This window comes from Salmo salar, chromosome 20, assembly GCF_965601325.2.
Source record: "Salmo salar chromosome 20, fSalSal1, whole genome shotgun sequence".
In the NCBI taxonomy this organism is placed as follows: domain Eukaryota; kingdom Metazoa; phylum Chordata; class Actinopteri; order Salmoniformes; family Salmonidae; genus Salmo; species Salmo salar.
Window position 1 is genome coordinate 86666154 of NC_138310.1, and position 27060 is coordinate 86693213.

General features: G+C 43.4%; 1 protein-coding gene across 6 annotated transcripts in view; it reads right to left on the reverse strand.

The window, feature by feature from the left end:
* Positions 1 to 344: 344 nt before the first annotated feature.
* Positions 345 to 27060, reverse strand: part of LOC106581480 (neprilysin) — a 46036-nt gene continuing 19320 nt past the window's right edge. For 4 of the 6 annotated variants that reach the window (XM_045704046.2, XM_045704048.2, XM_045704051.2 and 1 more), the window contains 19 exons: positions 19975 to 20055; positions 19730 to 19825; positions 19506 to 19624; positions 18270 to 18338; positions 16956 to 17090; positions 13927 to 14028; positions 13704 to 13840; positions 13446 to 13539; positions 13178 to 13306; positions 10723 to 10821; positions 10238 to 10315; positions 10025 to 10128; positions 9820 to 9878; positions 9373 to 9492; positions 9114 to 9247; positions 6008 to 6076; positions 2599 to 2694; positions 2423 to 2499; positions 345 to 2228 (listed from right to left, as the gene is read on the reverse strand). In XM_045704046.2, coding sequence (XP_045560002.1) covers positions 2129 to 2228; positions 2423 to 2499; positions 2599 to 2694; positions 6008 to 6076; positions 9114 to 9247; positions 9373 to 9492; positions 9820 to 9878; positions 10025 to 10128; positions 10238 to 10315; positions 10723 to 10821; positions 13178 to 13306; positions 13446 to 13539; positions 13704 to 13840; positions 13927 to 14028; positions 16956 to 17090; positions 18270 to 18338; positions 19506 to 19624; positions 19730 to 19825; positions 19975 to 20055 — 1898 coding nt within the window. In that variant the 3' untranslated portion in view covers positions 345 to 2128. The remainder of the gene's footprint in view (positions 2229 to 2422; positions 2500 to 2598; positions 2695 to 6007; positions 6077 to 9113; positions 9248 to 9372; positions 9493 to 9819; positions 9879 to 10024; positions 10129 to 10237; positions 10316 to 10722; positions 10822 to 13177; positions 13307 to 13445; positions 13540 to 13703; positions 13841 to 13926; positions 14029 to 16955; positions 17091 to 18269; positions 18339 to 19505; positions 19625 to 19729; positions 19826 to 19974; positions 20056 to 27060) is intronic. The other 2 variants (XM_045704047.2, XM_082966780.1) reach the window with 1 other exon arrangement.

Consider the following 27060-nt stretch of genomic DNA (forward strand, 5'->3'; position numbering starts at 1 on the left):
GCTTAAACAATGGTACATCACTCTTATTGGGACTGTTGGCAAAATGGGATGGTATAACAGTTCATGTGTTCAGTTGAGGAATGACTTAGGTCAGTTCTTGACAGTCCTGCTGGATTTGTATTTGTTCCTTCCTGACAAACTCTGTGTTGCCTGGCTGCGCTAACTGGCTGTACACATCCATCCACTGGTTTTCGTCTCAGTTAGACCCTGGAGGCACAATGACACACCTTCTCTATCTCCATATCTCTTGCATGTACTCTACCCACACACAGAATAAGTCATAAACATACCACATTCTCTTTAAGGATTTATTATTAAACCCCCCCCCCCCAAAAAAAAGCTCATTATTGTCATCGTGATTTTTTTTTTTATTACAAAATATGTAAATACAGGCAACTGAGGTATATCCGTCTGTCCTTCTACAGGTGAGATGGCTGTGTGTATATGTGTAGGAGGGAGAACATATACACAGAAAGCTGTGCGAGTGGACATGGCAACATAAACGGGTGGCATTTTTGAGAAATGTATGTTTTGAGTCCCATGACACATTGTGGACTGGACCTCATTTCCCCTTAAAGAAAATGTAAGGATACAGTGTGTTTCAAACCAGGATTTACCAAACACCTTAACAGGTGCAAATATTTCATCTGCTTTTCCCAGAAAGGAATAGAGACAAAAACTTAACAATTAGTAAATCTGTACCTTAAAGACACCATGCTAATGATGAAAATCAACAAGGACAACATGTTTTGTTTGCTGTGTGTGAAAAAATAAAAAATAAAGAGAGGGAGAAAGAAAAGGTTATGTGGCACATTTTTAAGTCAGAAAAATATTTCAGATTGCTGGAAACCGCACAGGCTCATATAGGGATTTGAAATTGGAAATCTTTGGCGTAAACAGTGTGTGTGTGTGTGTGTGTGGGGGGGGGGGGGGGTCCAGCTATAAACCTGACTTCCTCTGCCCCCCCCCACACACACACACACACACACAAAACAGCAGTAGCACCATGGATCATGCAGGGCTGCATCAGTTTGTTGAAAAATGTAGTGGTTACATCCAGATAAAAACACAACACACACACACATACTGAACACCAGAGGAGGCTGGTGGGAGGAACTAAGAGGACGGGCTCATTGTAACGGTTGGAATGGAATAAATAAAGAAACAGAGTGAAACGCGTTGTTTCCATGTGTTTGGTACCATTCCATAGATTCCATTCCAGCCTTTAATGAGACTGTCCTTCTATAGCTCCTCCCACCAGCCTCCTCTGCTGGACAGAGCAGTTTGAATCAAGGTCACATTATTGCTGTAAAATAAAAATAGCAATATGTTTGATTTATGTCAATTCCTGATTAGCTAAATCGCCCAACTGATTCCAAGGGAACAACTTACATTTTTGGTGCAATGCTTGTAGACATAAATAGTTGGCATCCATTTAGAAACATTTAACATATACAGAAAAACATTTGTGAAATTCTTATTATACTCATTAGTGTATATTCAGTAAAAATGTGATTTTCTTAAATGTACAATAAAATAGAATCCCCCCCAAGTGTGACTATTGATTACTGTCAACATATATTCATCTAGAATGTATTGATATACAGTATACATTTGTTTATATTGAGACCCACCTCCGTGTAAAACAAATTGAATTTTGGACAAACAGAGCTACAGTTTAGAATAAGTGGATATTTGTCTGTGGTTCAAGATGCTCAAATTAGTCTCACATTTTGTATACAAATAAAATAATCATGATTGAAATGCAGCGGGGGAAAAAAAAGTACATTTGAAAAGTACATTTTCAAACACACAACAACAACAAAAAAGATTGTGAATTGACGTGACTGTATCCCGTGGAAAGCAGTGACCTGGCTGATCTGGTGAAGAGTCTGGGAGCTGGCTATGAACAGCACTGTAGTCCATTGAATCTGTTTGTTCTGTACAGTCAGTGTAGCAGTCCTGGTCCACCCTGCAGGGAACATAGAACATACCCCTGTTCCAGACTAGTGCTCTAACAGTCAGGGGGAAAGGTGAGGTGGTGAGGAGGTTAGGAAGGGGAAGAGGACACAAGCCCACCTCTCACCCCCTACCAGCCTCCGGGCAGGCTAGTGTCAAGACTACAGTATCACCAGACTCGGCAGATATTGTCAGGCACCATGTAGCTGTTCTTGGGACAGTTGAAGGCCTTGGCAAACTCTGGGAAGTTCTGGAGGGACCCCAGGACCCTGAACAGGAAACAGGAAATGGTCATCACTGGTCAGAATGACAAGGCAATCCCCACACCTTCAAATGAAATAAGGTAAACCCGAGACACTGAGGGCCACAAAGAGTTAAAATGGAGAGAGATGGGGTTAGTGGAAGAGGAAGTGGCATTGAGTGATACAGGAGAGGAATTAAATTATAGCATGAGAGATCGTACCTGAACTTCCCTGGACTGTGTACATCTACTTTGATGGAGTTGACAGCTTGTTGTGGTCGATGTGTTCCACACCACACCTGGAGGAAGAGACAGGAGTGTGATAGATAGTGACATCCATTATTCCCCTTATACATCCATCCATCCCCTTAACCATCCATCCATCCATCCAGTCTGACCTGAGCGAAGTTGAGAAAGAAGAGTTGTTGATGGTTGAGGTTTATTCCAGGCAGGAGAGGCTCATTCCCATTCTTCTCCACATAGTTCAGGTAGGCCTGAAATCATAACAACACCACTTACATCCTCTCTGGCCTGGAATTATAACAACCCCACTTACATCCTCTCTGGCCTGGAATTATAACAACCCCACTTCCACCCTCTCTGGCCTGAAATCCTTCCACCCTCTCTGGCCTGAAATCCTTCCACCCTCTCTGGCCTGAAATCCTTCCACCCTCTCTGGCCTGAAATCATTACAACCCCACTGGCCTGAAATCATTACAACCCCACTTCCGTCTGAGTATATAACAGAGTTAGACTAATTTTACACTCATCCTCTGAGCTTCCGCACATACAGTATTACTGGGTACAATAGGCCTGAAATAAACAACACCACTTTGCCTTTAGGAAAGATACATAGGTACTTTATTAGCCTTTTATACTCAGAAAGTATTCACACTCCTCAACTTTTTCCAAAGTTTGTTGTGTTGCGAAGTCATTTTTTGTCAACGATCTACACAAAATACCCTGTGAAGTCAAAGTGGAAGACCAATTCTAACAAACAAAAAAAATGTATGAAAAACAAAAATAATATATCTTGATTAAATAATGATTCAAACCCGAGTCAATTCATGTTAGAATCATCTTTGGCAGCGATTACAGCTGTGAGTATTTCTGGGTAAATCTCAAAGCTTTGAACACCTGGATTGTACAATATTTGCACATTATTCTTCAAGCTCTCAAGTTGGTTGTTGATCATTGCTAGACAGGCATTTAAGTCTTGCCACAGATTTAAGCTGATTTAAGTCAAAACTAACTCGAACATTTAATGTCATCTTGGTTAGCAACTCCAGTATATATTTGTCCTTGTGTTTTAGGTAGGGTTGGGTGCTATGAAGATGTTCATATTGTCTTGCTCTTATCCTGGGATTTACGGTATTGCCGGCGTATTCCACAAGGGGTCGTAAAAAAACCCTGCAAAAAAGTCCACTGGGCGTCTATTAACATTCTGACTACAAAATCAGCACAAGTTATAGCCAAATATGCTAACAAGTGCAAAGAAAAATAAACAAATTGCAAAGACAGGCAATCCAGCTCATAAAGTTATACATGTATAGGTAGGAGCTACCGAATGTCATTTTTGGTGAGTTAGGACATTTATAAGTGAATGAATGGTAGACATTCACTTATAACTGTTTTGCTTTTCTGAAGCAAGAACAGTACTGGCTCTGGAGCAGCATGTGTACACGCTGTGTCTGTGTGGAGTCTGGAGTCACTAGGTCAACAGGTCTGCCTGCTGTGCTCAAAGAAGGGGGGGGGGGGGGGGGAGCAGTCCAGCCAAGAACAGACAGGAGAAATCAAAAGATAGCAGTGGCAGCTGTACAGATAACTCATCTAAAGGGCTTTGCCTTCTCAAACACAGCAGAAAGCCAACACTATATGATGTCCCGTCACCTTATTAATTCATCCACTAGATAAATAGCAAGTTAAACTTAGGGGTCACATTAATGCAGAATTGTGCGTTTTTCACAAACGAGAAAACAATTGAATGCATAAGAAATATTCTGCTACGTTTTGGAAACACAGATCAAAAAGACTTATTGTAATTTCTGCTCAGCATCAGACACATTTAGTTCTTCAGTTGCACTTCGATGAGAATTCACAAACGGGAATTCTATCAGCAGACAGCGCTCTGGCTGATGTGTAGCTACTTTTCTCGCTGTAGCCAGCCTACCTTTCTCTGGTAAAATGCAAGATTACCATTAAGCAAAAAATTAGGAAATGAAGCTGGCTACATTCTTTATATAATAAACATTAGAAATATGATGGCCATGCATCGCTTAATTAAAAAAAAAAAATGTAATCTTAATTTAACTAGGCAAGTCAGTTAAGAACAAATTCTTATTTACAATGACGGCCTACCATGGCCAAACCCGGATGACACTGGGCCAATTGTGCACCGGCCTATGGGACTCCCAATCACGGCCGGATGTGATACAGCCTGGAATCGAACCAGGGACTGTAGTGATGCCTCTTGCACCGAGATGCAGTGCCTTAGACCACAGCGCCACTCGTTGCGCCACTCAGGAGCCTTTTCATTGTAAACTCATTTACTTGTGTTGCCGCCAGACAAATAGCGTTGCACTTCTGTTGTCATCTGATGAAAATGAAGCCATTTTCTGCCGAATGTGTTGCAATAATGTATTTTCTGTGAAGGAAAACTATAATTGCACATCCCTGATAATTCTTGAAGCAAAAAAATAAACAAACATGAATTGAAATATAAATGCAACCCCTGTCAATACATAGCTGGACTCACCAGCTCCCACTTTCTCCCATTGTGCTATTTACAAATGTTCTGGGGAACTACTGCAAGATTCATTACGTAAAATAATGGGACAGGTGAGAACAGGTGAAATTAATGCAATCTGCTGTATATGCTAACATATTGCACAAGTTGACTGCAAGTATTTCCTTAAAAAGTAGCTACAAATATAAAAAAATGTATTAAAAGCTTCAAAAACAGTTTTGATGGTATTGAAAAAGCATCCTGTGGGTATTTATATTTGATGGTATTTCCAAATACCCCGGTATACAGTACACCGTTATTGTCCTGCTGAAAGGTGGATTTGTCTCCCGGTGTCTGTTGGAAAGCATGGTCATAATGCTTTCCGAGATCAAATCATGACGTCAGTGATCTTCTGGTCGGAAAGTCGGAGCTCTAGAAAGATACCCACGTTTCCGAGTTGGATGACCATTGAAAAAACAATTCCCCAGTCGGATCTCGTTTTCTTTTTTTGAACACGACATTAGTCTCAGCGGAGGGAGAGAGCAGAAGAGGGTCTGCCTCTCATGGTCCCTGCTCTCTCCTTCCTTTCCTACGGTGAGAGTGACCAGAGAGAGCGGGCACCGTCTTACACCTGATGGCGAAACGCAAGTCAAACCGCATCAGCTTCACGCACAAATTCATGTTGTTCCTATGACCAGCGAAAGTGAAATATTCCTTGATATTAAAATAGACAACGAGCTGCTAATAATAATAAAAACGCAGGGCTATCGATACACTTGGTTACTCATTCATTGCAGCTGCAGTGGAAGTAGGGAGAAGCACATTTTATGTTTTATAATAGCATTGAATAAAAACGGTTGACAGTGCATATCTATCCTAAAGTAAAATCTAATAAACTATCTTAAAGTATTAAAGTCCAATGAAGTACCTGTCTATCTAATGTAAAGTATTAAAGGCTATTGAAGTACCCATCTACGGTGCCTTCAGAAAGTATTCAAACTCCTTGATTTTTTTCCACAGATTGTGTGTGCGTTTTTTTTCCTTCTGTAAAATCTTTGTCTTTCTGCAGTGTCCATGCCTACCTGGTACGACTGGCGAATCCCGCCGTTGTCTGCAATGTTCTCTCCCAGAGTGTTATTCCCATTGAGCTGCTTACAGAAAAAGAAAAACACAGATCAATAGTCTGAAACATGTTGTTTTGGCTCTGTACTCCAGCATTTTAAATGATACAATGACTATAAGTGCAGACTGTCAGCTTTAATTTGAGGATATTTGTATCCATATCAGGTGAACCGTTAAGAAATTACAGCACGTTTTGTACATAGTCCTCCCATTTTAAGGGAGCAGGACAAAAGTAGATTCCCAAAAGATCCAGTCGTGGGTGAACAGGGAGAACAGGAGGGGACTAAGTATGTGAGAATGATGTTCATTGACTACAGCTCAATACCATAGTGCCCACGAAGCTGATCACTAAGTTAAGGACCCTGGGACTAAACACCACCCGCTGCAACTGGATCCTGGACTTCCTGACGGGCCGCCCTCAGGTGTTAAGGGTAGGCAACAACACATCTGCAATGCTGATCCTCAAAGCGGGGACCCCTCAGGTGTGCGTGTGTGCTTAGTACTCCCTGTTCACCCACGACTGCGTGGCCAAGCACGACTCCAACACCATCATTAAGTTCGCTGATGACAACAGTGGTAGGCCTGATCACCGACAACAATGAGACATCCTATAGGGAAGATGTCAGAGACCTAGCAGTGTGGTGCCAGGACAAGAACCTCTCCCTCAACATGAGCAAGTCAAAGTAGCAGACTGTGGACTACAGGTAAAGGCAGGCTGAACAGGCCCCAATTCACATAGACAGGGCTGTAGCGGAGAGGGCCAACAAACTATCATGGTCCAAACACGCCAAGATAGTTGAAGAGGGCACGACAACACCTTTTCTCCTTCAGGAGACTGAAAAGATTTGGCATGGGTCTTCAGATCCTTAAACGTTCTAAAGCTACACCATCAAGAGCATCCTGACCGGTTGCATCACCGCCTGGTATGGCAACTGTTCGGAATCCGACCATAAGGCGCTACAGAGGGTAGTGTGTACGGCCCAGTACATCACTGGGGTCAAGCTTCCTGCCATCCAGGACCTCTATACCAGGCGGTGTCAGAGGAAGGCCCTAAAAATTGTCAAAGACTCCAGCCACCCAAGTCATAGACTGTTTTCTCTGCTACTCCATGGCAAGCTGCACCGGAACACCAAGTCTAGGACCAAAAGGCTCCTTAACTTCTCTGGGCTAGGTGGGACGTGACCGTCCCACACTATTCAACAGCCAGTGAAATAGCATAGCGTGAAATACAAAACAGCAAAAATCTCATGATTGTTTGAGAAAATGAAATTAACTATTTTACATCATTTTAAAGATAAGACTCTCGTTAATCTAACCACATTGTCCGATTTCAAAAAGGCTTTACGGCGAAAGCTTAAAATTAGATTATGTTAGGACATAAACTTCACAAGAAAATCCACAGTCATTTTCCAAGCAAGGACATGCATCACAAAAACCAAAAGTACAGCTAAAATATTCACTAACCTTTGATGATCTTCATCAGATGGCACTCATAGGACTTCATGTTATACAATACATGTATGTTTTGCTCGATAAAGTTCATATTTATATATAAAAAAACAGCATTTTACATTGGCGCGTGATGTTCAGAAAATGTTTTCCCACCAAAACTCACGGTGAATGTGCACATCAATTTACAAAAATACTCATCATAAACGTTGATAAAATTTACAACAGTTATTGAAAGAATTATAGATACACTACTCCTTGACGCAACCGCTTTGTCAGATTTCAAAATAACTTTACGGAGAAAGCACATTGTTCAATATTCTGAGTACATAGCTCAGCCATCGAAGCAAGCTATACAGCTACCTGCCAAGTTCTGGAATCAACAAAACTCTGAATTAGTATTATAAATATTCTCTTACCTTTGCTGATCTTCGTCAGAATGCACTCCGAGGACTCCTACTTCCACAAGAAATGTTATTTTTGTTCTAAATACTCCATATTTATGTCCAAATACCTCCGTTTTGTTTGTGTGTTCAGATCACTATCCAAAGGCATAACGCGTGAGCACAGTACGAGAGACGAAAAGTAAAATAGTTCCATTACCGTTCGTAGAAACATGTCAACCGTTGTTTACAATCAATCTTTAGGGTATTTTTTTACGTAAAAATGCTATAATATTCCAACCGGACAATAACATATTCATTACAGGAGAAAAAGGAGGGGCGCGCCAAACGTGCCCGCGCAGTAAACAACTCACTGGTCCCAGGCAGTTCACTCATTGACTGAGCTACTATTTTCTGCCCAGTAACAGTAGAAGGATGAAAAAACTTTCTGAAGGCTGTTGACAGCCAATGGAAGCCTTAGGAAATGCAACGTGACCCCAGACACTGTAGTTTCGATTGGGATTCAAAAGAAGAACAACAATTCTCAGATCTCCCACTTCCTGGTTGGATTTTTCTCAGGTTTTTGCCTGCCATATGAGTTCTGTTATACTCACAGACATCATTCAAACAGTTTTAGAAACTTCAGAGTGTTTTCTATCCAAATCTACTAATAATATGCAATATTTGACTCTGAGCCCGAGTATTAGGCAGTTTACTCTGGGCACGCTTTTCATCCGAAATCAAAAATACTGCCCCCTATACCTTGACAGGTTAAAAGCTTCTACCCCCAGGCCGTAAGACTCATGAACAGGCAATCAAATGACCACCCAGACTATGTACATTGACACCCCACCCCCTTTTGTTTTTACACTGCTGCTACTCGCTGTTTATTATCTATGCATAGTCACTATTCCCCTACCTACATGTACAAATTACCTAGACTAACCTGTACCCCCGCACATTGACTCGGTACCGGTACCCTCTGTATATAGCCTCGTTATTGTATTGTGTTACTTTTTAACTTTAGTTTATTTTGTAAAAATGTTCTTAACTCTATTTCATGAACTGCAATGTTGGTTAAGGGCTTGTAAGTAAGCATTTCACAGTAAGGTCTACACCTGTTGTATTCAGCGCATGTGACGAATACAATTTGATGTGATCCCAGTGCACATTCCCTGGGAAAGAGAGGAGAAAAGAGAAAACGGATGCAGAGAAAAAGGAGAGGAAAACATACATTCAGTCCGTTGGCCAGGTCCCAGGAGAAGCTTCCATACTGGTCCACCATGCACTTGGACAGATTCACAAAGTTCTGGGTGGAGCTTGGCGTCCACCAGTCCTTCAGGTCACCATCTTTATCATAGTTACGACCTTGCAACCGGACAAACAAACTCTGTTAAGGGCAGCTGACCAGCTAGTCCACATGTCATAAAACTACACTTTCAAATTGGACTGTCAATTCTAATGAAGCTAATTCTATGTGCACAGTCTCTTACCGTTGTCATCGAACCCGTGAGTGATCTCATGTCCGATCACCATGCCGATACCGCCAAAATTCAGAGACTTGGTCTGGCCTTTACCGAAGAACGGAGGCTGTAGGATGCCTGCTGGAAACACTGAGAGCATAGGAGGAGAGAGAGAGAAAGGATCTCACATATCAGAAATGATGGGAGGAGACAGTAGAGGTGACGTGAGGAGATGACAGTAGAGAGGACGGGAGATGACAGTAGAGAGGACGGGAGATGACAGTAGAGAGGACGGGAGATGACAGTAGAGAGGACGGGAGATGACAGTAGAGAGGACGGGAGATGACAGTAGAGAGGACGGGAGATGACAGTAGAGAGGACGGGAGATGACAGTAGAGAGGACGGGAGATGACAGTAGAGAGGACGGGAGATGACAGTAGAGAGGACGGGAGATGACAGTTGAGAGGACTCTGTTACCTATTTGGTTTTTGCTTGAAGAGTAGAAAGCGTTGACAATGGCTGCTCCCGTTACCCATCTGATGATGAGACGGGAAGACGTTTCACATTAACTATGAACTCTTCTATGAATTATCAAACAGAAGTTAATAACTACTCTAATCTTAGCGCTGTGGCTGCTATTTTAGCCGCGCTGACAATGGGTTTTGGAAAGGGAGGCTCTTACTCTTCTTTGTTGACTTTGACCCGTAGCTTCCTCAGACGTTTCTTCTGTACGTACTCCAGGTTCTGAAGGATGTTCTCAAAGTACTCCTCTGCACTGTAGCTCAACTAACACCAACACATTGCATTGGTGTTAATGGCAAATATGATAGTTTGAACCCTGTGTCCACTGTATCACATCCACTGGTGAAATGCATTATGATCTTTCAACACTCACATTTTTATACTCGTTGTTCAGGTAGGTGTCATTCTTGATGTTGTTGGAGTAGCCAATCCGCTCCCGGATAGCTTGTGCCTATAGAGGATTGGAGAGATTGAGGGTGATAATGACAGAGTAGAAGAGACAGACCGAAAGAAGAGAGAGACCGGTAAAAACAGAGACATACAGGAAGAAGAGAGACCAGTAAAAACAGAGACAGACAGGTAGGTAGAAGAGAGACCGGTAAAACAGAGACAGACAGGTAGAAGAGAGAGACAGGCAGAAGAGAGACAAGTAAAACAAGACAGAGACGAGACAGAAGAGACAGGTAGAAGAGAGACAGACAGGTAGAAGAGAGAGACAGGCAGAAGAGAGACAAGTAAAACAAGACAGAGACGAGACAGAAGAGACAGGTAGAAGAGAGACAGACAGGTAAAGCAGAGACAGGTAAAAAGATCAGCCCGAGGTCAACAGATGGAAATCAAATGGCAGGTGAGTCTCACCTTCTCCTCAGCAGCCTTCTTGGTCTCTACATCCATCCATCTTAGGTGGTCTAAGTTACTGATGAAAACCTCCCGGATCACAGAGATCATCTCTTCCATCTAACACACACACACACACACACACATCAGCATGTACTGATAATTTCACTAGTGGATCTCAGACCAGGTTCCTCTGAAACAGAACGTGATAGATGTCTCCTTTCAGAATGTTAAGGAAAGAAATGCTTTAGAGTGAGCATTGAAATGTTATGGTTGTCATCGTGAGTTTAAAATAGCTGGGTATGTATGAGGGGGCTGACTGAACGTTTGATTGCTAATATGTGTGTTTGGATTATGATTTGTGTAAGAGTAAACTCAATGGTATGAGACCCTATTGTGTCAGCCAACAGGTCATCTGAACAGGCTTATGCAACACACACACACACACACACACACACACACACACACACACACACACACACACACACACACACACACACACACAGTGCATGCTGCGAATCATTCGGACATACAGGACAGTTAAGACACACAAGAGGGGAAATATGCATTGTGACACATCTAAAAAAGGCAGCCATGCAAAACCTCTACACACACACACACCACACACTCCTGTGACATGTCACATGTGGACAGTGGCTCCAGGTGTTCCAGTGGACAGTGGCTCCAGGTGTTCCAGTGGACAGTGGCTCCAGGTGTTCCAGTGGCTCCAGGTGTTCCAGTGGCTCCAGGTGTTCCAGTGGCTCCAGGTGTTCCAGTGGCTCCAGGTGTTCCAGTGGACAGTGGCTCCAGGTGTTACATGGAACCCAAACCGGCTGTGCGCGTGCACCATCGTGCATACATTTATTTTGTCCCCCTACACCAAACACGATCATGACACGCAGGTTAAAATATCAAAACAAACTGAACCAATTCTATTAATTTGGGGACAGGTCGAAAAGCAATAAACATTTATGGCAATTTAGCTAGTTAGCTTGCGCTTGCTAGCTAATTTGTCCTATTTAGCTAGCTTGCTGTTGCTAGCTAATTTGTCTTGGGATAAAAACATTGACTTGTTATTTTACCTGAAATGCACAAGCTCCTCTACTCCGCCAATTAATCCACACATAAAATGGCCAACTGAATCGTTTCCAGTCATCTCTCCTCCTTCCAGGCTTTTTCATCTTTGAACTTATATGGTGATTGGCATCTAAACTTTCATAGTATTACTACACCGACCGGCAACACAGTTCGTTTTTCAATCACCCACGTGGGTATAACCAATGAGGAGATGGCACGTGGGTACCTGCTTCTATAAAACAATGAGGAGATGGGAGAGGCAGGACTTGCAGCGCGATCTGCATCAGAAATAGAAAGGAGTTCTATTTTAGCCCTTGGCAACGCAGATGCTCGTTGGCGCGTGCGAGCAGTGTGGGTGCAATAACTGAACAACATAGATTTCAAAATGTATTTTGAACTGCTCAAGCACACGACGCGAGCGGTGTGGTCAGCCTATTACAGTGGACAGTGGCTCCAGGTGTTCCAGTGGCTCCAGGTGTTACAGCGGGCAGTGGCTCCAGGTGTTCCAGTGGCTCCAGGTGTTACAGCGGACAGTGGCTCCAGGTGTTACAGCGGACAGTGGCTCCAGGTGTTCCAGCGGACAGTGGCTCCAGGTGTTCCAGCGGCTCCAGGTGTTCCAGCGGCTCCAGGTGTTCCAGCGGCTCCAGGTGTTCCAGCGGCTCCAGGTGTTCCAGCGGACAGTGGCTCCAGGTGTTCCAGTGGCCAGTGGCTCCAGGTGTTACAGTGGCTCCAGGTGTTCCAGTGGCTCCAGGTGTTCCAGCGGGCAGTGGCTCCAGGTGTTCCAGCGGGCAGTGGCTCCAGGTGTTCCAGCGGGCAGTGGCTCCAGGTGTTCCAGCGGGCAGTGGCTCCAGGTGTTCCAGTGGATCCAGGTGTTACAGCGGGCAGTGGCTCCAGGTGTTCCAGTGGCTCCAGGTGTTCCAGTGGCTCCAGGTGTTCCAGCGGGCAGTGGCTCCAGGTGTTCCAGTGGCTCCAGGTGTTCCAGCGGGCAGTGGCTCCAGGTGTTCCAGTGGCTCCAGGTGTTACAGCGGGCAGTGGCTCCAGGTGTTCCAGTGGCTCCAGGTGTTCCAGTGGACAGTGGCTCCAGGTGTTCCAGTGGCTCCAGGTGTTACAGCGGACAGTGGCTCCAAGTGTTACAGCGGACAGTGGCTCCAAGTGTTACAGCGGGCAGTGGCTCCAGGTGTTACAGCGGCTCCAGGTGTTACAGTGGGCAGTGGCTCCAGGTGTTACAGTGGGCAGAGTGTGAGAAGCTCAGCACAATAACAGATGAGTAATATCCACTGCTCAGCTGACACACACACACACACACACAGTATTGTAAGTAAACATACAAGACTGGGGTACACACAAACACACACTGCGGTATGACACACTCTCCCCTCCACCCCCTCATTAACCTCACCAGTTCTTTGCTCTCCCCAGAGAAGGCCTCCTCTACGTACAGTCTTCCTACAGCGTTGTCCATATTGTTGTTGACGTAGATGGCACACTGCCGCCACACCGCCGCCTCCGACGTGGTACCGTACAGCGCCTGCAGGGGAAAACGCAGCATGGCTCACGCTGATGACATCACACACACCAGAGAGATAGTGAGATGTAGGAAGAGAAGATAGAGTAGAGAGAAAGGAGGGAGGGAGGTAGAGTAAAAGGAGGAGATGGCGTGTCTGTACCTTGCGGAAGGCTTTCCTGGTGTCCCTGTACTGCCTGCTCAGACCCACCACCATGTTCATGACAAAACGCCAGACCATGTAATTCTGCAGGTCTCTGGAAACAACAACATGAAGGTACTACACCAGCAACTATCTACAATGCACTAGATTAGAATGTTTGATTAACTGATGCTTATCGTCACTTTATCATTCTGTTTCTTTTTCAATGTTCTCATCTCAGTGTATTTGGCTAGGACAAGGTTGAGTCAATGTGCTCACCTCTTAGTGTACTTGGCCAGGACAGGTTTGAGTCGTCTGTAGTAGTTAGGTGCGTAGTTGATGACATTCTCTGTGTCAGGCACAGTGATGCCGACCGTCCCCATGATCTTCCTGGTGAAGTAACTCCAGTCAAACACCTGAGAGGAGGGGTTTATCATCAGACATCGTTAACAGAGCAGAAAACTCACGCATAGCACGCACACACCCACACACAGTCTCTTACTTGTGTGTCGACCTCCAGGCTGAAGTTAGCATTGAGAACACCCAGCTCCATGTTGTTGTAGAGGAGAACTGGGTTGTTACGGTCCTCTGGAGTGTCAGTGGCCTGTAGGGGGTTATTCAGTACCCAACACCATTAACTGTATGTTTATCAAAAACAGGCACTGTTGAACACATCATAAATGCCTCTGTCAATAAAACACACACACAGCAGTGTAGGTCCAGACACACCAACAGCAACAAACAGCATTTTCTACACTGTAAATGTCAGTACCAGAACATTCTGGTTCTATTGTAAAAGGCAGCAGTGTAGCACTGAGCAATGGGACCTGTTGATCTGTTACAAATCTGTTTAGAAAGAGCGCATGGGCACCACACCAACTGTTAAGAACCAGCACCACCTGGTTACCACACCAACTTAAGAACCAGAGCCGTAAAACATACATGGGTTAAGAACTTTTGTGAAAGAGCACAGTTTGAAAGATATGGCAAATAGAAAAACCCGGATGGACATCAGAAATAGATGGGAGGGGTTGAGGAAGGACAGGAGTAAAAACAAACAAAATAGAACTATTGTAAAATAGACTGTCCATAAAATGTATATAGTATGTAAAAGCTGGAAGAAGCTGCCTCAGTGTTGTTTAGGGATGGGAGGGTTAGAACGTAAAAAAGGAAAATCTATTTTAAAAAGATATGTATGCATGTACAGTTGAAGTCAGAAGTTTACATACACCTTAACCAAATAAACTGAGTTTAAATGTTTCACAATTCCTGACATTTAATCCTAGTAAAAATGCCCGTCTTAGGTCAGTTAGGATCACCACTTTACTTTAAGAATGTGAGATGTCAGAACAATAGTAGAGAATGATTTATATCAGCTTTTATTTCTTTCATCACATTCCCAGTGGGTCAGAAGTTTACATACACTCAATTAGTATTTGGTAGCATTGCCTTTAAATCGTTTTACTTGGGTCAACCGTTTTGGGTAGCCTTCCACAAGCTTCCCACAGTAAGTTGGGTGAATTTTGGCCCATTCCTCCTGACAGAGCTGGTGTAAGCAAGTCAGGTTTGTAGGCCTCCTTGCTCGCACACCCTTTTTCAGTTCTGTCCACAAATGTTCTATAAGATTGATGTCAGGGCTTTGTGATGGCCACTCCAATACCTTGACTTTGTTGTTCTTAAGCCATTTTGCCTCAACTTTGGAAGTATGCTTGGGGTCATTGTCCATTTGGAAGACCCATTTGCGACCAAGCTTTAACTTCCTGACTGATGTCTTGAGATGTTGCTTCCATATATCCACATAATTTTTGTGCCTCATGATGCCATCTATTTTGTGAAGTGCACCAGCCCCTCCTGCAGCAAAGCACCCCCACAACATGATGCTGCCACCCATGTGCTTCACGGTTGGGAAGGTGTTCTTTGGCTTGCAAGCCTCCCCCTTTTTCCTCCAAACATAATGATGGTCATTATGGCCAAACAGTTCCATTTTTGTTTCATCAGACCAGAGGAAATTTCTCCAAAAAGTACGATCTTTGTCCCCATGTGCAGTTGCAAACCGTAGTCTGGCTTTTTTAATGGCGGTTTTGGAGCAGTGGCTTCTTCCTTGCTGAGCGGCCTTTCAGGTTATGTTGATATAGGACTCGTTTTACTGTGGATATAGATACTTTTGAACCCGTTTCCTCCAGCATCTTCACAAGGTTCTTTGCTGTTGTTCTGGGATTGATTTGCACTTTTTTCACCAAAGTTCGTTCATCTCTAGGAGACAGAACACGTCTCCTTCCTGAGCAGTATGATGGCTGCGTGGTCCCATGGTGTTTACACTTGCGTACTATTGTTTGTACTGATGAACGTGGTACCTTCAGGCATTTGGAAATTGCTCCCAAAGATGAAACAGACTTGTGGAGGTCTACACATTTTTTTCCTGAGGTCTTGGCTGATTTCCTTTGATTTTCCCATGACGTCAAGCAAAGAGGCACTGAGCTTGAAGGTAGGCGTTGAAATACATCCACAGGTACACCTCCAATTGACTCAAATTATGTCAATTAGCCTATCAGAAGCGTCTAAAGCCATGACATTTTCTGGAATTTTCCAAGCTGTTTAAAAGGCACAGTCAACTTCGTGTATGTAAACTTCTGACCCACTGGAATTGTGATACAGTGAATTATAAGTGAAATAATCTGTCTGTAAACAATTGTTGGTAAAATTACTTGTGTCATGCACGAAGTAGATGTCCTAACCGACTTGCCAAAACTATAGTTTGTTAACAAGACATTTTTAATGACTCCAACCTAAGTGTATGTAAACTTCGGACTTCAACTGTATGTATGTATGTATGTATGTATGTATGTATGTATGTATGTATGTATGTATGTATGTATGTATGCATGTATGTATGTCACCGGTCAAAAGTTTTAGAACATCTACTCATTCAAGGGTTTTTCTTTATTTTTTCTATTTTCTACATTGTAGAATAATAGTGAAGACATCAAGTGCTCTTTAAAATCAACAGTTTTCAGCTGTGCTAACATAATTGCAAAAGGGTTTTCTAATGATCAATTAGCCTTTTAAAATGATAAACTTGGATTAGCTAACACAACGTGCCATTGGAACACAGGCGTGATGGTTGCTGATAATGGGCCTCTGTACGCCTATGTAGATAATCCATTTTATTTATTTATAAAAACAGCCGTTTCCAGCTACAATGGTCATTTACAACATTAACAATGTTGACACTATTTCTGGTCAATTTGATGTTATTTTAAATGGACAAAAACAAGGAAATGTCTAAGTGACCCCAAACTTTTGAACGGTAGTATGTATGTATGTATGTATGCATAATATATAACATAAATCAGCTGTTTGCTAGGGATAGAAAAAGTGTGACACCGATCAGGCCCTCGAGGACTGGAGTTGACCACCCCCTGATCTAGAGAATCACTATTACCTCTCCCTCATCTTCACAGTCATTTGTTACAGAACAACAGCAGATCATAAGTAAAGCAGGTGTTCCTAGAGCAGCGCTGTTGAACTTACATTGGCGATGTCCTTCTCCAGCTCAATGACCCTGGTGACCTCCTCTCCGATCTGGGTCTCGTTGACCACCAGACTGCGGTCGGTGCGCATCAGCTTGGCCACGTCTATCATGAACTGTTTGTATGCTCTACATGGCTGGGAGGACACACACAGAAACACACCTTAAAAACACGTATTGTAGTATCAACAGAAAAGAAAAAAGCAGTCATAAGTAGTTGTGTAGCTAAGGAAGAATGAGAGACACTGTATTCACATCACTGTAAATATAAATGAGAGACACTGTATCGACATCACTGTAAATATAAATGAGAGACACTGTATCCACATCACTGTAAATATAATGAGACACTGTATTCACATCACTGTAAATATAATGAGACACTGTATTCACATCACTGTAAATATAATGAGACACTGTATTCACATCACTGTAAATATAATGAGACACTGTATTCACATCACTGTAAATATAATGAGACACTGTATTCACATCACTGTAAATATAAATGAGGCTCAATGATCTTCCTTTTGGTAATACGAGACAGGAAAACAACTCCATAGGAGGAGACTCGCTCGCATTCAAAATGAACATCAAAGCACCAAACACCTATCCCCTCCAGGCCAGGCTTGGCAAGTACAGAATATCAATCAGCGATGGTACTTAGTAAAATGAAACCATTCCAGAGAATGTCTACCTCAAAACACATGTGGTTTGGGTTGGGCTGCGACCAAATATGTCTCATCACACACACACACACACACACACACACACACACACACACGTGTGCACAAACGCATACACAATATACCCCCAAACTAACATACACACATCCACTCACACTCCAGCTAGTCATATTGACATGAGTAACAGTACGAAACGTTGAAACATGCGTTATCCGTGGGCCAAAAATGTGACCAGTATTTAGGGGATAATACTGGGGTTGATTGTTTCTCCATAACAGAGACCTCCTCAGGCAAACAGGTTTATCTGGAGGTCTGTGTAAACACACTAGCACAGGAGGTTCAGAAACCACTAGAGCATGTCTATGCTGATGCGTCCTGAAGTTCATTTACCCATACTGGAGGTTTGGACCCAGTGTCAGCGTAATTACCTGGAGAGGATGTTGATCTTATCCTAAACTGATGCTGAGGGCTTGGAGTCTATGCTGATGTGGGTCGTTGTGTTCTTGGTGGATTGACCAGTGATAAGAACAACAGGAAACCCAGACATACCCGTCCAGAGAACTAATTTCCTCCACAGCTCCAGACAGAGAAATAATGTGTGTATTATGTGCTTAGCAGGTACATGCCTACCTCTGCATAGGACCCAGTACAGCTATAGTGATCTCTGGATAAGAGGCCAAGGCTGGTTTGCTGGTCAAACTGGCAAGAGAGAGAGAAAATCAGGACACAAGCAGCCATTTATTCAACAGCAGGAGAAAGCCAATACACTCACTAAACACCTGGACCATAAAGCCTATCCATATTATTCATTACGTCAGAAACTGCATCGTTAATAGTTGGTATGACTGTTAAACTGAACAGGATACTTTAAAGGAGTGCAGTGGCTCATTTGTAGACATATAATAGCGCATTCCCATAGGGTGGCGCACAATTGGCCGAGCGTCGTCCTGGTTAGGGTTTGGCCGGTGTAGGCCATCATTGTAAAATAAGAATTTGTTCTTAACCAACTTGCCTAGTTAAACAAATCAAAATAACAATGATGGGTAAATACATACAGATGGATGTGTGTGCCTGTGTGTGTAATTCTGTAAGAATGTAGAGGTTGTGTGACCAATGAGAGCATGTATTGCTAATGTAGGAGGTTCAGAGAGTTTAGTGTGTGAATACTTCACACTGTTAGATGTAAGGTATACAAAAGATTTACAGTAGTTTATTGAGCAAAGAGGTACCCTAAATCCCTACCCGAGAGGGTTAAAGGGTGCATGTGACGGAGTACAGGCGTTCTCTCTGCGCATGTGACGGAGTACAGGCGTTCTCTCTGCGCATGTGACGGAGTACAGGCGTTCTCTCTGCGCATGTGACGGAGTACAGGCGTTCTCTCTGCGCATGTGACGGAGTACAGGCGTTCTCTCTGCGCATGTGACGGAGTACAGGCGTTCTCTCTGCGCATGTGACGGAGTACAGGCGTTCTCTCTGCGCATGTGACGGAGTACAGGCGTTCTCTCTGCGCATGTGACGGAGTACAGGCGTTCTCTCTGCGCATGTGACGGAGTACAGGCGTTCTCTCTGCGCATGTGACGGAGTACAGGCGTTCTCTCTGCGCATGTGACGGAGTACAGGCGTTCTCTCTGCGCATGTGACGGAGTACAGGCGTTCTCTCTGCGCATGTGACGGAGTACAGGCGTCTCTCTGCGCATGTGACGGAGTACAGGCGTCTCTCTGCGCATGTGACGGAGTATAGGCGTTCTCTCTGTGCATGTGATGGAGTATAGGCGTTCTCTCTGTGCATGTGATGGAGTATAGGCATTCTCTCTGTGCATGTGATGGAGTATAGGCATTATCTCTGTGCATGTGACGGCCACCTACATGAATGATGTGTGAATTGGAGTCTTTGTCATCAGTGCCGATAAAAAAATTAACCAAGACATGAGTTCCATATTTTTCATTTAGTATGGCAATGGCATCCTCCAACTTCCATGTGTTACCTAAGTAGAAGAGGAGAGGACAGAGGAGATTTGAATTGGATTGTGGATAGATTTTTCTTTAAATGGGTGTAGGACACACAGTGCGAGAAGAGCAGTGTAGATTACCATAGACACTCTCCCAGTCGTCTGTTGCTATTGGCCACTCAAATACATTAGGGAGCATGTCTAGTAAAGGAGCTCCCCCCCTTTTCTCAATCTGACCTTCAGAGGTGGGAGAAAAGAAAGAAAAAAAAAAACACAGGAAGTGACCAAGGTTAACTCACAGTTTAAAAAGCGGTAGACAACTCATTTGACTGAAATGTCTGAATTGAAATGTTATTGACCCCAACAAAACAGACCAGCAGACTCACTCTCATTGGTGCAGGATCTGTAGAGGGTCTTGGCTTTAGTGAGGGCACTGGCCTCTCCCTCCACGCTTTTCTCCAAAACATCTATAATGAGGTGGGGAGATCAGTTCAGCTGCGAGTGTTGTGAGTAACATGGAATCTGTGTTTTGGAGGACAATAGAATGCCCCCCCCAGACCAGACAGAACTCAGCCAGACCCCAGGCCAAGGAGCCGTCTGCTGGCACCGCTGCTTTTCACCACATAACAAACATTGAGAAACATCACAGAACAAAAAACAGCAGGGTAAAAACAATGCTTTAAATTGGAGGTCTTTCCCACATGCACTAGCAGTGGTAATAGTAGGAAGAAACCCATTGGCTAGAGTTAGGACAAAGAATGTGCTTTTATTTTTCTCTCAACCTTTTTGTATCACCCACTCTGTATTTCTACCTTTTATCTGCCCCCCCCCCCCTCTTTCTTTCTTCTTACAGTAACAGCTGTCTGCCCTCTCTTTCTTCAATCTTACAGTAACAGCTCTCTGTCATCTCAATCTTCCTCTTTCCCTCTACCCCGATTCCCTCTTTCCATCACCCCCTCTTCTGGTTAGGGCAGAACCCCTGCTGTCTCATTACCTAGTGTGCACTATTTATCTGCTCATTTAATCTTAATGAAGCTCTGGGTTAGGAACCCTTCATAGGGAGCTTCCTGCCAAAGGGCACAGATCATGTGTGTATGATTGGATTAACAACTGACTGGTGTGTGTGTGTGTGTGTGTGTGTGTGTGTACACACGCATATGGATTAAAGACCACATGATGCTCGTGAGGCACGCACACATACACACACTTAAATAATGTGACCTTATCTGGCACCAACATCAGGGCCCATCCTGATAAAAAGGAACTAAACAGGAAGTGTGTCTCCGCAGAGCAAATCCTCCATGTATATGTTCTACAGACCCAGGCAACAACTGCAGTATTGCTGACAAGCTGAACATGGAGCACGGATTTGTTGGGACTTGACTTCTGACATCGTGCTGTCTGACCCTCTGTGCTGTCATAAGATGTCTGACTTAGACATTCTGTCTAACCACATAAATGCGGTAAAGAGGTCAATCGAACTCAAGCTAATCAATTGAAGTGGCATGGTAATGCGTGGGCAAAGATCCCAAATATCTTAATTGCCCCCCCCCCCCCCCCCCCCAGCAAAATTGTACCCGCCTGTCTTGCGGGTACTATTTAATAAAGCTGCCAGTTGAGGACTTGTGAGGCATCTGTTTCTCAAACTAGACACTAAAGTACTTGTCCTCTTGCTCAGTTGTGCACCGTGGCCTCCCACTCCTCTTTCTAATCTGGTTAGAGCCAGTTTGCGCTGTTCTGTGAAAGTAGTAGTAGTACACAGCGTTGTACGAGATCTTTAGTTTCTTAGCAATTTCTCACATGGAAAAGCCTTCATTTCTTAGAACAAGAATAGACTGATGAGTTTCAGAAGAAAGGTTTATGTCTCTGGCCATTTTGAGCCTGTAATCAAACCCACAAATGCTGAGGCTCCAGATACTCAACTAGTCTAAAGAAGGCCAGTTTTATTGCTTCTTTAATCAGAACAGTTTTCAGCTGTGCTAAGATAATTGCAAAAGGGTTTTCTAATGATAAATTTGCCTTTTAAAAATGCTAAAAACTTGGATTATCTAAACACAACATTCCATTGGAACACAGGAGTGATGGTTGCTGATAATGGGCCTCTGTACGCCTATGTAGATATTCCATGAAAAAAAAAAATAATGCAATTTCCAGCTACAATAGTCATTAACAATGTCTAAGAGTAACTGCAGAAACTTGCAGTTGACTACAGTCAAAAGTGAATGACCTTTGATTTGTATAAAGTTCATGCTATCGACATATGCTATCGACATATAGCAAGTCAGACAATGTTTTTAAACATTGTGCAACACCTTGAAAGGCGGTGACCATTTGACAAAAGTGATCCGCTCTGTCTAACCCGCTGATGTCACTTGTCTGTCTGACAGACATTTTGTCTGGCCCTTTGTGATGTCACTGACAGCTCATTGGGCCCTTCCCACAGAGATAACAACCATGTCACCTCCCATTTCCTCACTTCCCTTTCTCTAAGTTAATCCCAATCTTTCTACATCTCTCTCTTTTGGACTTGCACCAGTCTCCCTCCCCCTCCGGCACAAACAAGGTACAATTAAAAAGCTCACGGTCAATTGGGCAAATTATTGCAGAGTATGCCATACCTGAAACAAAGAGAGAGGTGGAAAACTGTCCTACCCACACACAGCTGTGGTTAAGAGCCAAGAGCAGTGCCTCATTAAGCCCGTCAAAACAGTTTGCGCATATATTATGACAAGAGGTTGTCGTTTTTGTTCGTTTTGGTGAGGGTTTTTTCAGCTGTTCGTGCACACAATTGTTTAAAAATTTAAGATTAAAGGCTTCTAGTTGTTTAAACAGAAATGTTCTTTCAGCTCAGATTTACTCAAGAGGCATACAACGCAGCGTAGGCTTAGCCTATAGGCCTAGTGACTGTCATTTTTTGATGTATTCATTTCGGGTTCACAGTGCAGACCGAACCGATGTCCCCGTACTGAACGGGTCGGTAGTAGGAGTGGGAACTGTGGACGGGTTTGTTGTCATTAAATGAGAGAGGAGTAGTTTTTCATGCACATTCTTTATCTTGAGAAATACTGGACCAAACATCTTAGTTAAATGGAAAACTGCACAACTAAGGTCTCCTCAGCAGAAACATCGAAATTAAATCAGATTTTTTGTATTTACCTTATTTTGAGGAAGTGTATACTGGCTATGTTGTTGCTACAGCGTCTAAAAGAGAGACAAACATTTATACTGCCACTCATTTTTTTTAAGCCGAAGGTCTTTTAAGGGAGTATGCGAGGCACATATGTTCGTGTCGCCATAGCTGAGGAGACCAAACCTAATATGTGGACGCCTATAGGGTTCCTTTATGACTTTCTATTGCAGTGGAGAACAATGTGAGGCATTTATGAGCGGCCGCAAACCCCCCCACACACACACACAAGCCTACACAAACATTCCGTTGAAACACACATACCGATACAGTACAGGTTATTTACTGCTGTTAACACCTGCTGTCAACACCTGATGTTAACGGCTGTCCAGGTGTGGCCAGAGCAGCGCCCTGCAGGCAGCTGTTAACAGATACAGGATATGCTGACCAGGCAGAACACTTGTCAGTCAGGCTCCATGGTCCTGAGATCTAGTTACTACAGGATGTGACAGGAAACTCCAGACAGACATGGGAGCACACATACAGCATCCCACATCTCTGTCCGTCAGGATTTGAAATGCAATATTCTTCCATTGGCACAAAGCGCATTTCATCACATGTGGATTCAGTGTGCGACAGTAGAAGATTAGACCATCAGGACCAATGACAAAACACAACCTTATTTTTCCCCTCTTATCTTTTCATACAGTTTGTTCCTGTGAATTTTGTCTTAACCTTGACTGTTATTAGCAGACACAATTGTCTACCCGTCTGGTACCAGGGTGAGCTTTTCTTCTGACAGTATTGTTCTGGTGATAATGACGTCTGATAGAGAAAGTGTGGAGACTGATTACTGTAATTCAGAGACATAAACCTGAGAATCAAAACACAGACAAAAAAAAAATAAATTAAATAATAATAAAATCCAATCAGGCTTTGGCAGTGGACAATCATGCCCATTCACTCAGACAAATTAGGACCCCCAAGAGTACTCTACCGCTGATTTACAGTACGCTTTAAAAAGCCATACAAGTTAATCACAGATACTTGAGACGTCAAAAGACAGAAAGGAGGAGGTGGAGAGCATAACAGAGGGAGGCAGATGAGAAGAGGAGAGAAAGAAAGGGGTGATCCAGAGTGTGATTGAGGGCATATAAAGTGGAACAGGAAGAGGTCGACTGTAAAATATGCTAAAAGAGAGGGGTGAGAGTCTCATATTTCCACCCACCTGTCTACCATTAATCCAGAGTAATTTTGGATGAAGAAAATCATTTTCTACAGTGTAGGGGCTCTTTAACAGAGGGTAACCCCATCTGCCATTCAGCATGCTTCAGATTGACTGGCAGCTAGCAGAACTCGGCTAGCCGAACCAAACAAGTTTGCTCGCATCCTCCCTTAAAAAGACTTTCGCTTGAAAAACAAGAAAAAAAAGTGTCAATAGTACTGTTTGTCCATTTTTAAAATCCGTAGCCAGCATACACTTCCTCAAAAAAAGATTAATTCTGAATTAACTCAATAAATAATGACGCCGGAGGATATGGCTGCCGTTTCACAGTCCCCTAACTAATTGTGATAGAGAGATAGAGAGATAGAGAGATATATATATATATTTTTTTTCACTTTATTTGTAACTTAAATTTATACATAAATGTTTCTGCCACCGTCTCTTACGACCGAAAAGAGCTTCAAGATATCAGGACAGCGATTACTCACCTCGTACTGGAAGAAGAGTTTTTCCTTTACCGAGTCGGACGCAAAGGATTTACTTCAGACAAGGCCCAAATCCTCGTCATTCACATGAAGAGCCAGAGATATCAGGGACGTAGCTCTCGGTGCCTTGTAAGGATCCGACGGCGAGTGGGTAATCTGCATTTGCCGTCGGTCCTATTAGCCAACGTACAATCATTGGATAATAAAATAGACTAACTACGATCACGTATATCCTACCAACGGGACACTAAAGACTGTATTATCTTATGTTTCACCGAGTCGTGGCTGAACGACGACATGAATAACATACAGCTAGAAGGTTTTACGCTGTATCGGCAGGATAGAACAGCCGCCTCTGGTAAGACAATGGGTGGTGGTCTATGTATATTTGTAAACAACAGCTGGTGAACGAAATCTAATGAAGTCTTAAGGTTTTTGCATCTCATGGTAAGCTGGAGACCACACTATTTACCAAGAGAGAGTTTATCATCTAGATTCTTCGTAGCAGTCTATTTACCACCACAAACTGATGCTGGCACTAAGACCGCACTCAATGAGCTGTATAAGGCCATAAGTAAACAGGAAACGCTCATCCAGAGGTGGCGCTCCTATTGGCAGGGGACTTTAATGCAACTTAGTTTCTACCAGCATGTTAAATGAGCAACCAAAGGGGGAACAAAAACCGACAAACAGACAAAGCGTCAATACAGGACTAGGATTGAATCGTAATACACCACCGTATTACAGACTACAGAGGGAAGCACAGCCACGAGCTTCCCAGTGACACAAGCCTACTAGATGAGCTAAATTACTTCTATGCTCGCTTCGAGACAAGCAACACTGAAACATGCATGAGAGCACCAGCTGTTACGGACGACTGAGTGATCACGCTCTCCGCAGACAATGTGAGTAAGACCTTTTAAACAGGTCAACATTCACAAGGCCGCAAGGCCAGACAGATTACCAGGATGTCTACATCCAAGCATGCGCTGACCAACTGGCAAGTGTCTGCACTGATATTTTCAACCTCTCCCTGTCCGAGTCTATAATACCAATATGTTTCAAGCAGACCGCCATAGTCCCTGTGCCCAAGAACACTTAGGTAACCTGCCAAAAGGTTGCTGGATCGAATCCCCGAACTGACAAGGTAAAAATCTGTCATTCTGCCCCTGAACAAGGCAGTTAACCCACTGTTCCCCGGTAGGCCGTCATTGTAAATAAGAATTTGTGCTTAACTGACTTGCCTAGTTAAATAAAGGTTAAAAATTATGACAACCAACCTGTAGCACTCACGCCTGTAGCCATGAAGTGCATTGAAAGGCTGGTCATGGCTCACATCAACACCATTATCCCAGAAAACCTATACCCTCTCCAATTTGCATACTGCCCCAACAGATGATGCAATCTCTATTGCACTCCACACTGCCCTTTCACACCTGGACAAAAGGAACACATTTACATTTGAAGTCGGAAGTTTACATACACCTTAGCCAAATACATTTAAACTCAGTTTCACAATTCCTGACATTTAATCCTAGTAAAAATGCCCCGTCTTAGGTCAGTTAGGATCACCACTTTATTTTAAGAAATGTCAGAATAATAGTAGAGAGAATGATTTCTTTCAGCTTTATTTCTTTCATCACATACCCAGTGGGTCAGAAGTTTACATACACTCAATTAGCATTTGGTAGCATTGCCTTTAAATTGTTTAACTTGGGTCAAATGTTTTGGGTAGCCTTCCACAAGCTTCCCACAATAAGTTGGGTGAATGTCGGCCCATTCCTCCTGACAGCGCTGGTGTAACTGAGTTAGGTTTGTAAGCCTCCATGCTCACATGTGCTTTTTCAGTTCTGCCCACAAATTTTCTATAGGATGGAAGCTTCTAAAGCCATGACATAATTTTCTGGAATATTCCAAGCTGTTTAAAAAGGCACAGTCAACTTAGTTTTTGTAAACTTCTGACCCACTGGAATTGTGATACAGTGAATTATACGTTAAATAATCTGTCTGTAAACAATTGTTGGAAAAATTACTTGTGTCATGCACAAAGTAGATGTCCTAACCGACTTGCCAAAACTATAGTTTGTTAACAAGAAATTTGTGGAGTGGTTGAAAAACGAGTTAATGATTCCAACCTAAGTGCATGTAAACTTCAGATTTCAACTGTATGCGAGAATGCTGTTCATTGACTACAGCTCAGCGTTCAACACCATAGTGCCCTCAAAGCTTATCACTAAGCTAAGGACCCTGGGACTAAACACTCTCTGCAACTGGATCCTGGACTTCCTGAAGGGCCACCCACAGGTGGTAAGGATAGGTAACAACACATCCGCCATGCTGATCCTCAACACTGGGACCCCTCAGGGGTGCGTGCTCAATCCCCTCCTGTACTCCCTGTTCACTCATGACTGCATGGCCAGGCACGACACCATCATTAAGTTTGCCAATGACAAAACGATGAGACCGCGTATAGGGTAAAGGTCAGGGACCTGGCAGTGTGGTGCCAGGATAACAACCTCTCCCTCAACGTGATCAAGACAAAGGAGATGATTGTGGACTGCAGGAAGAGGACCAAGCACGCCCCCATTCTCATCGACAGAGCTGTAGTGGAACAGATTGAGGGCTTCAAGTTCCT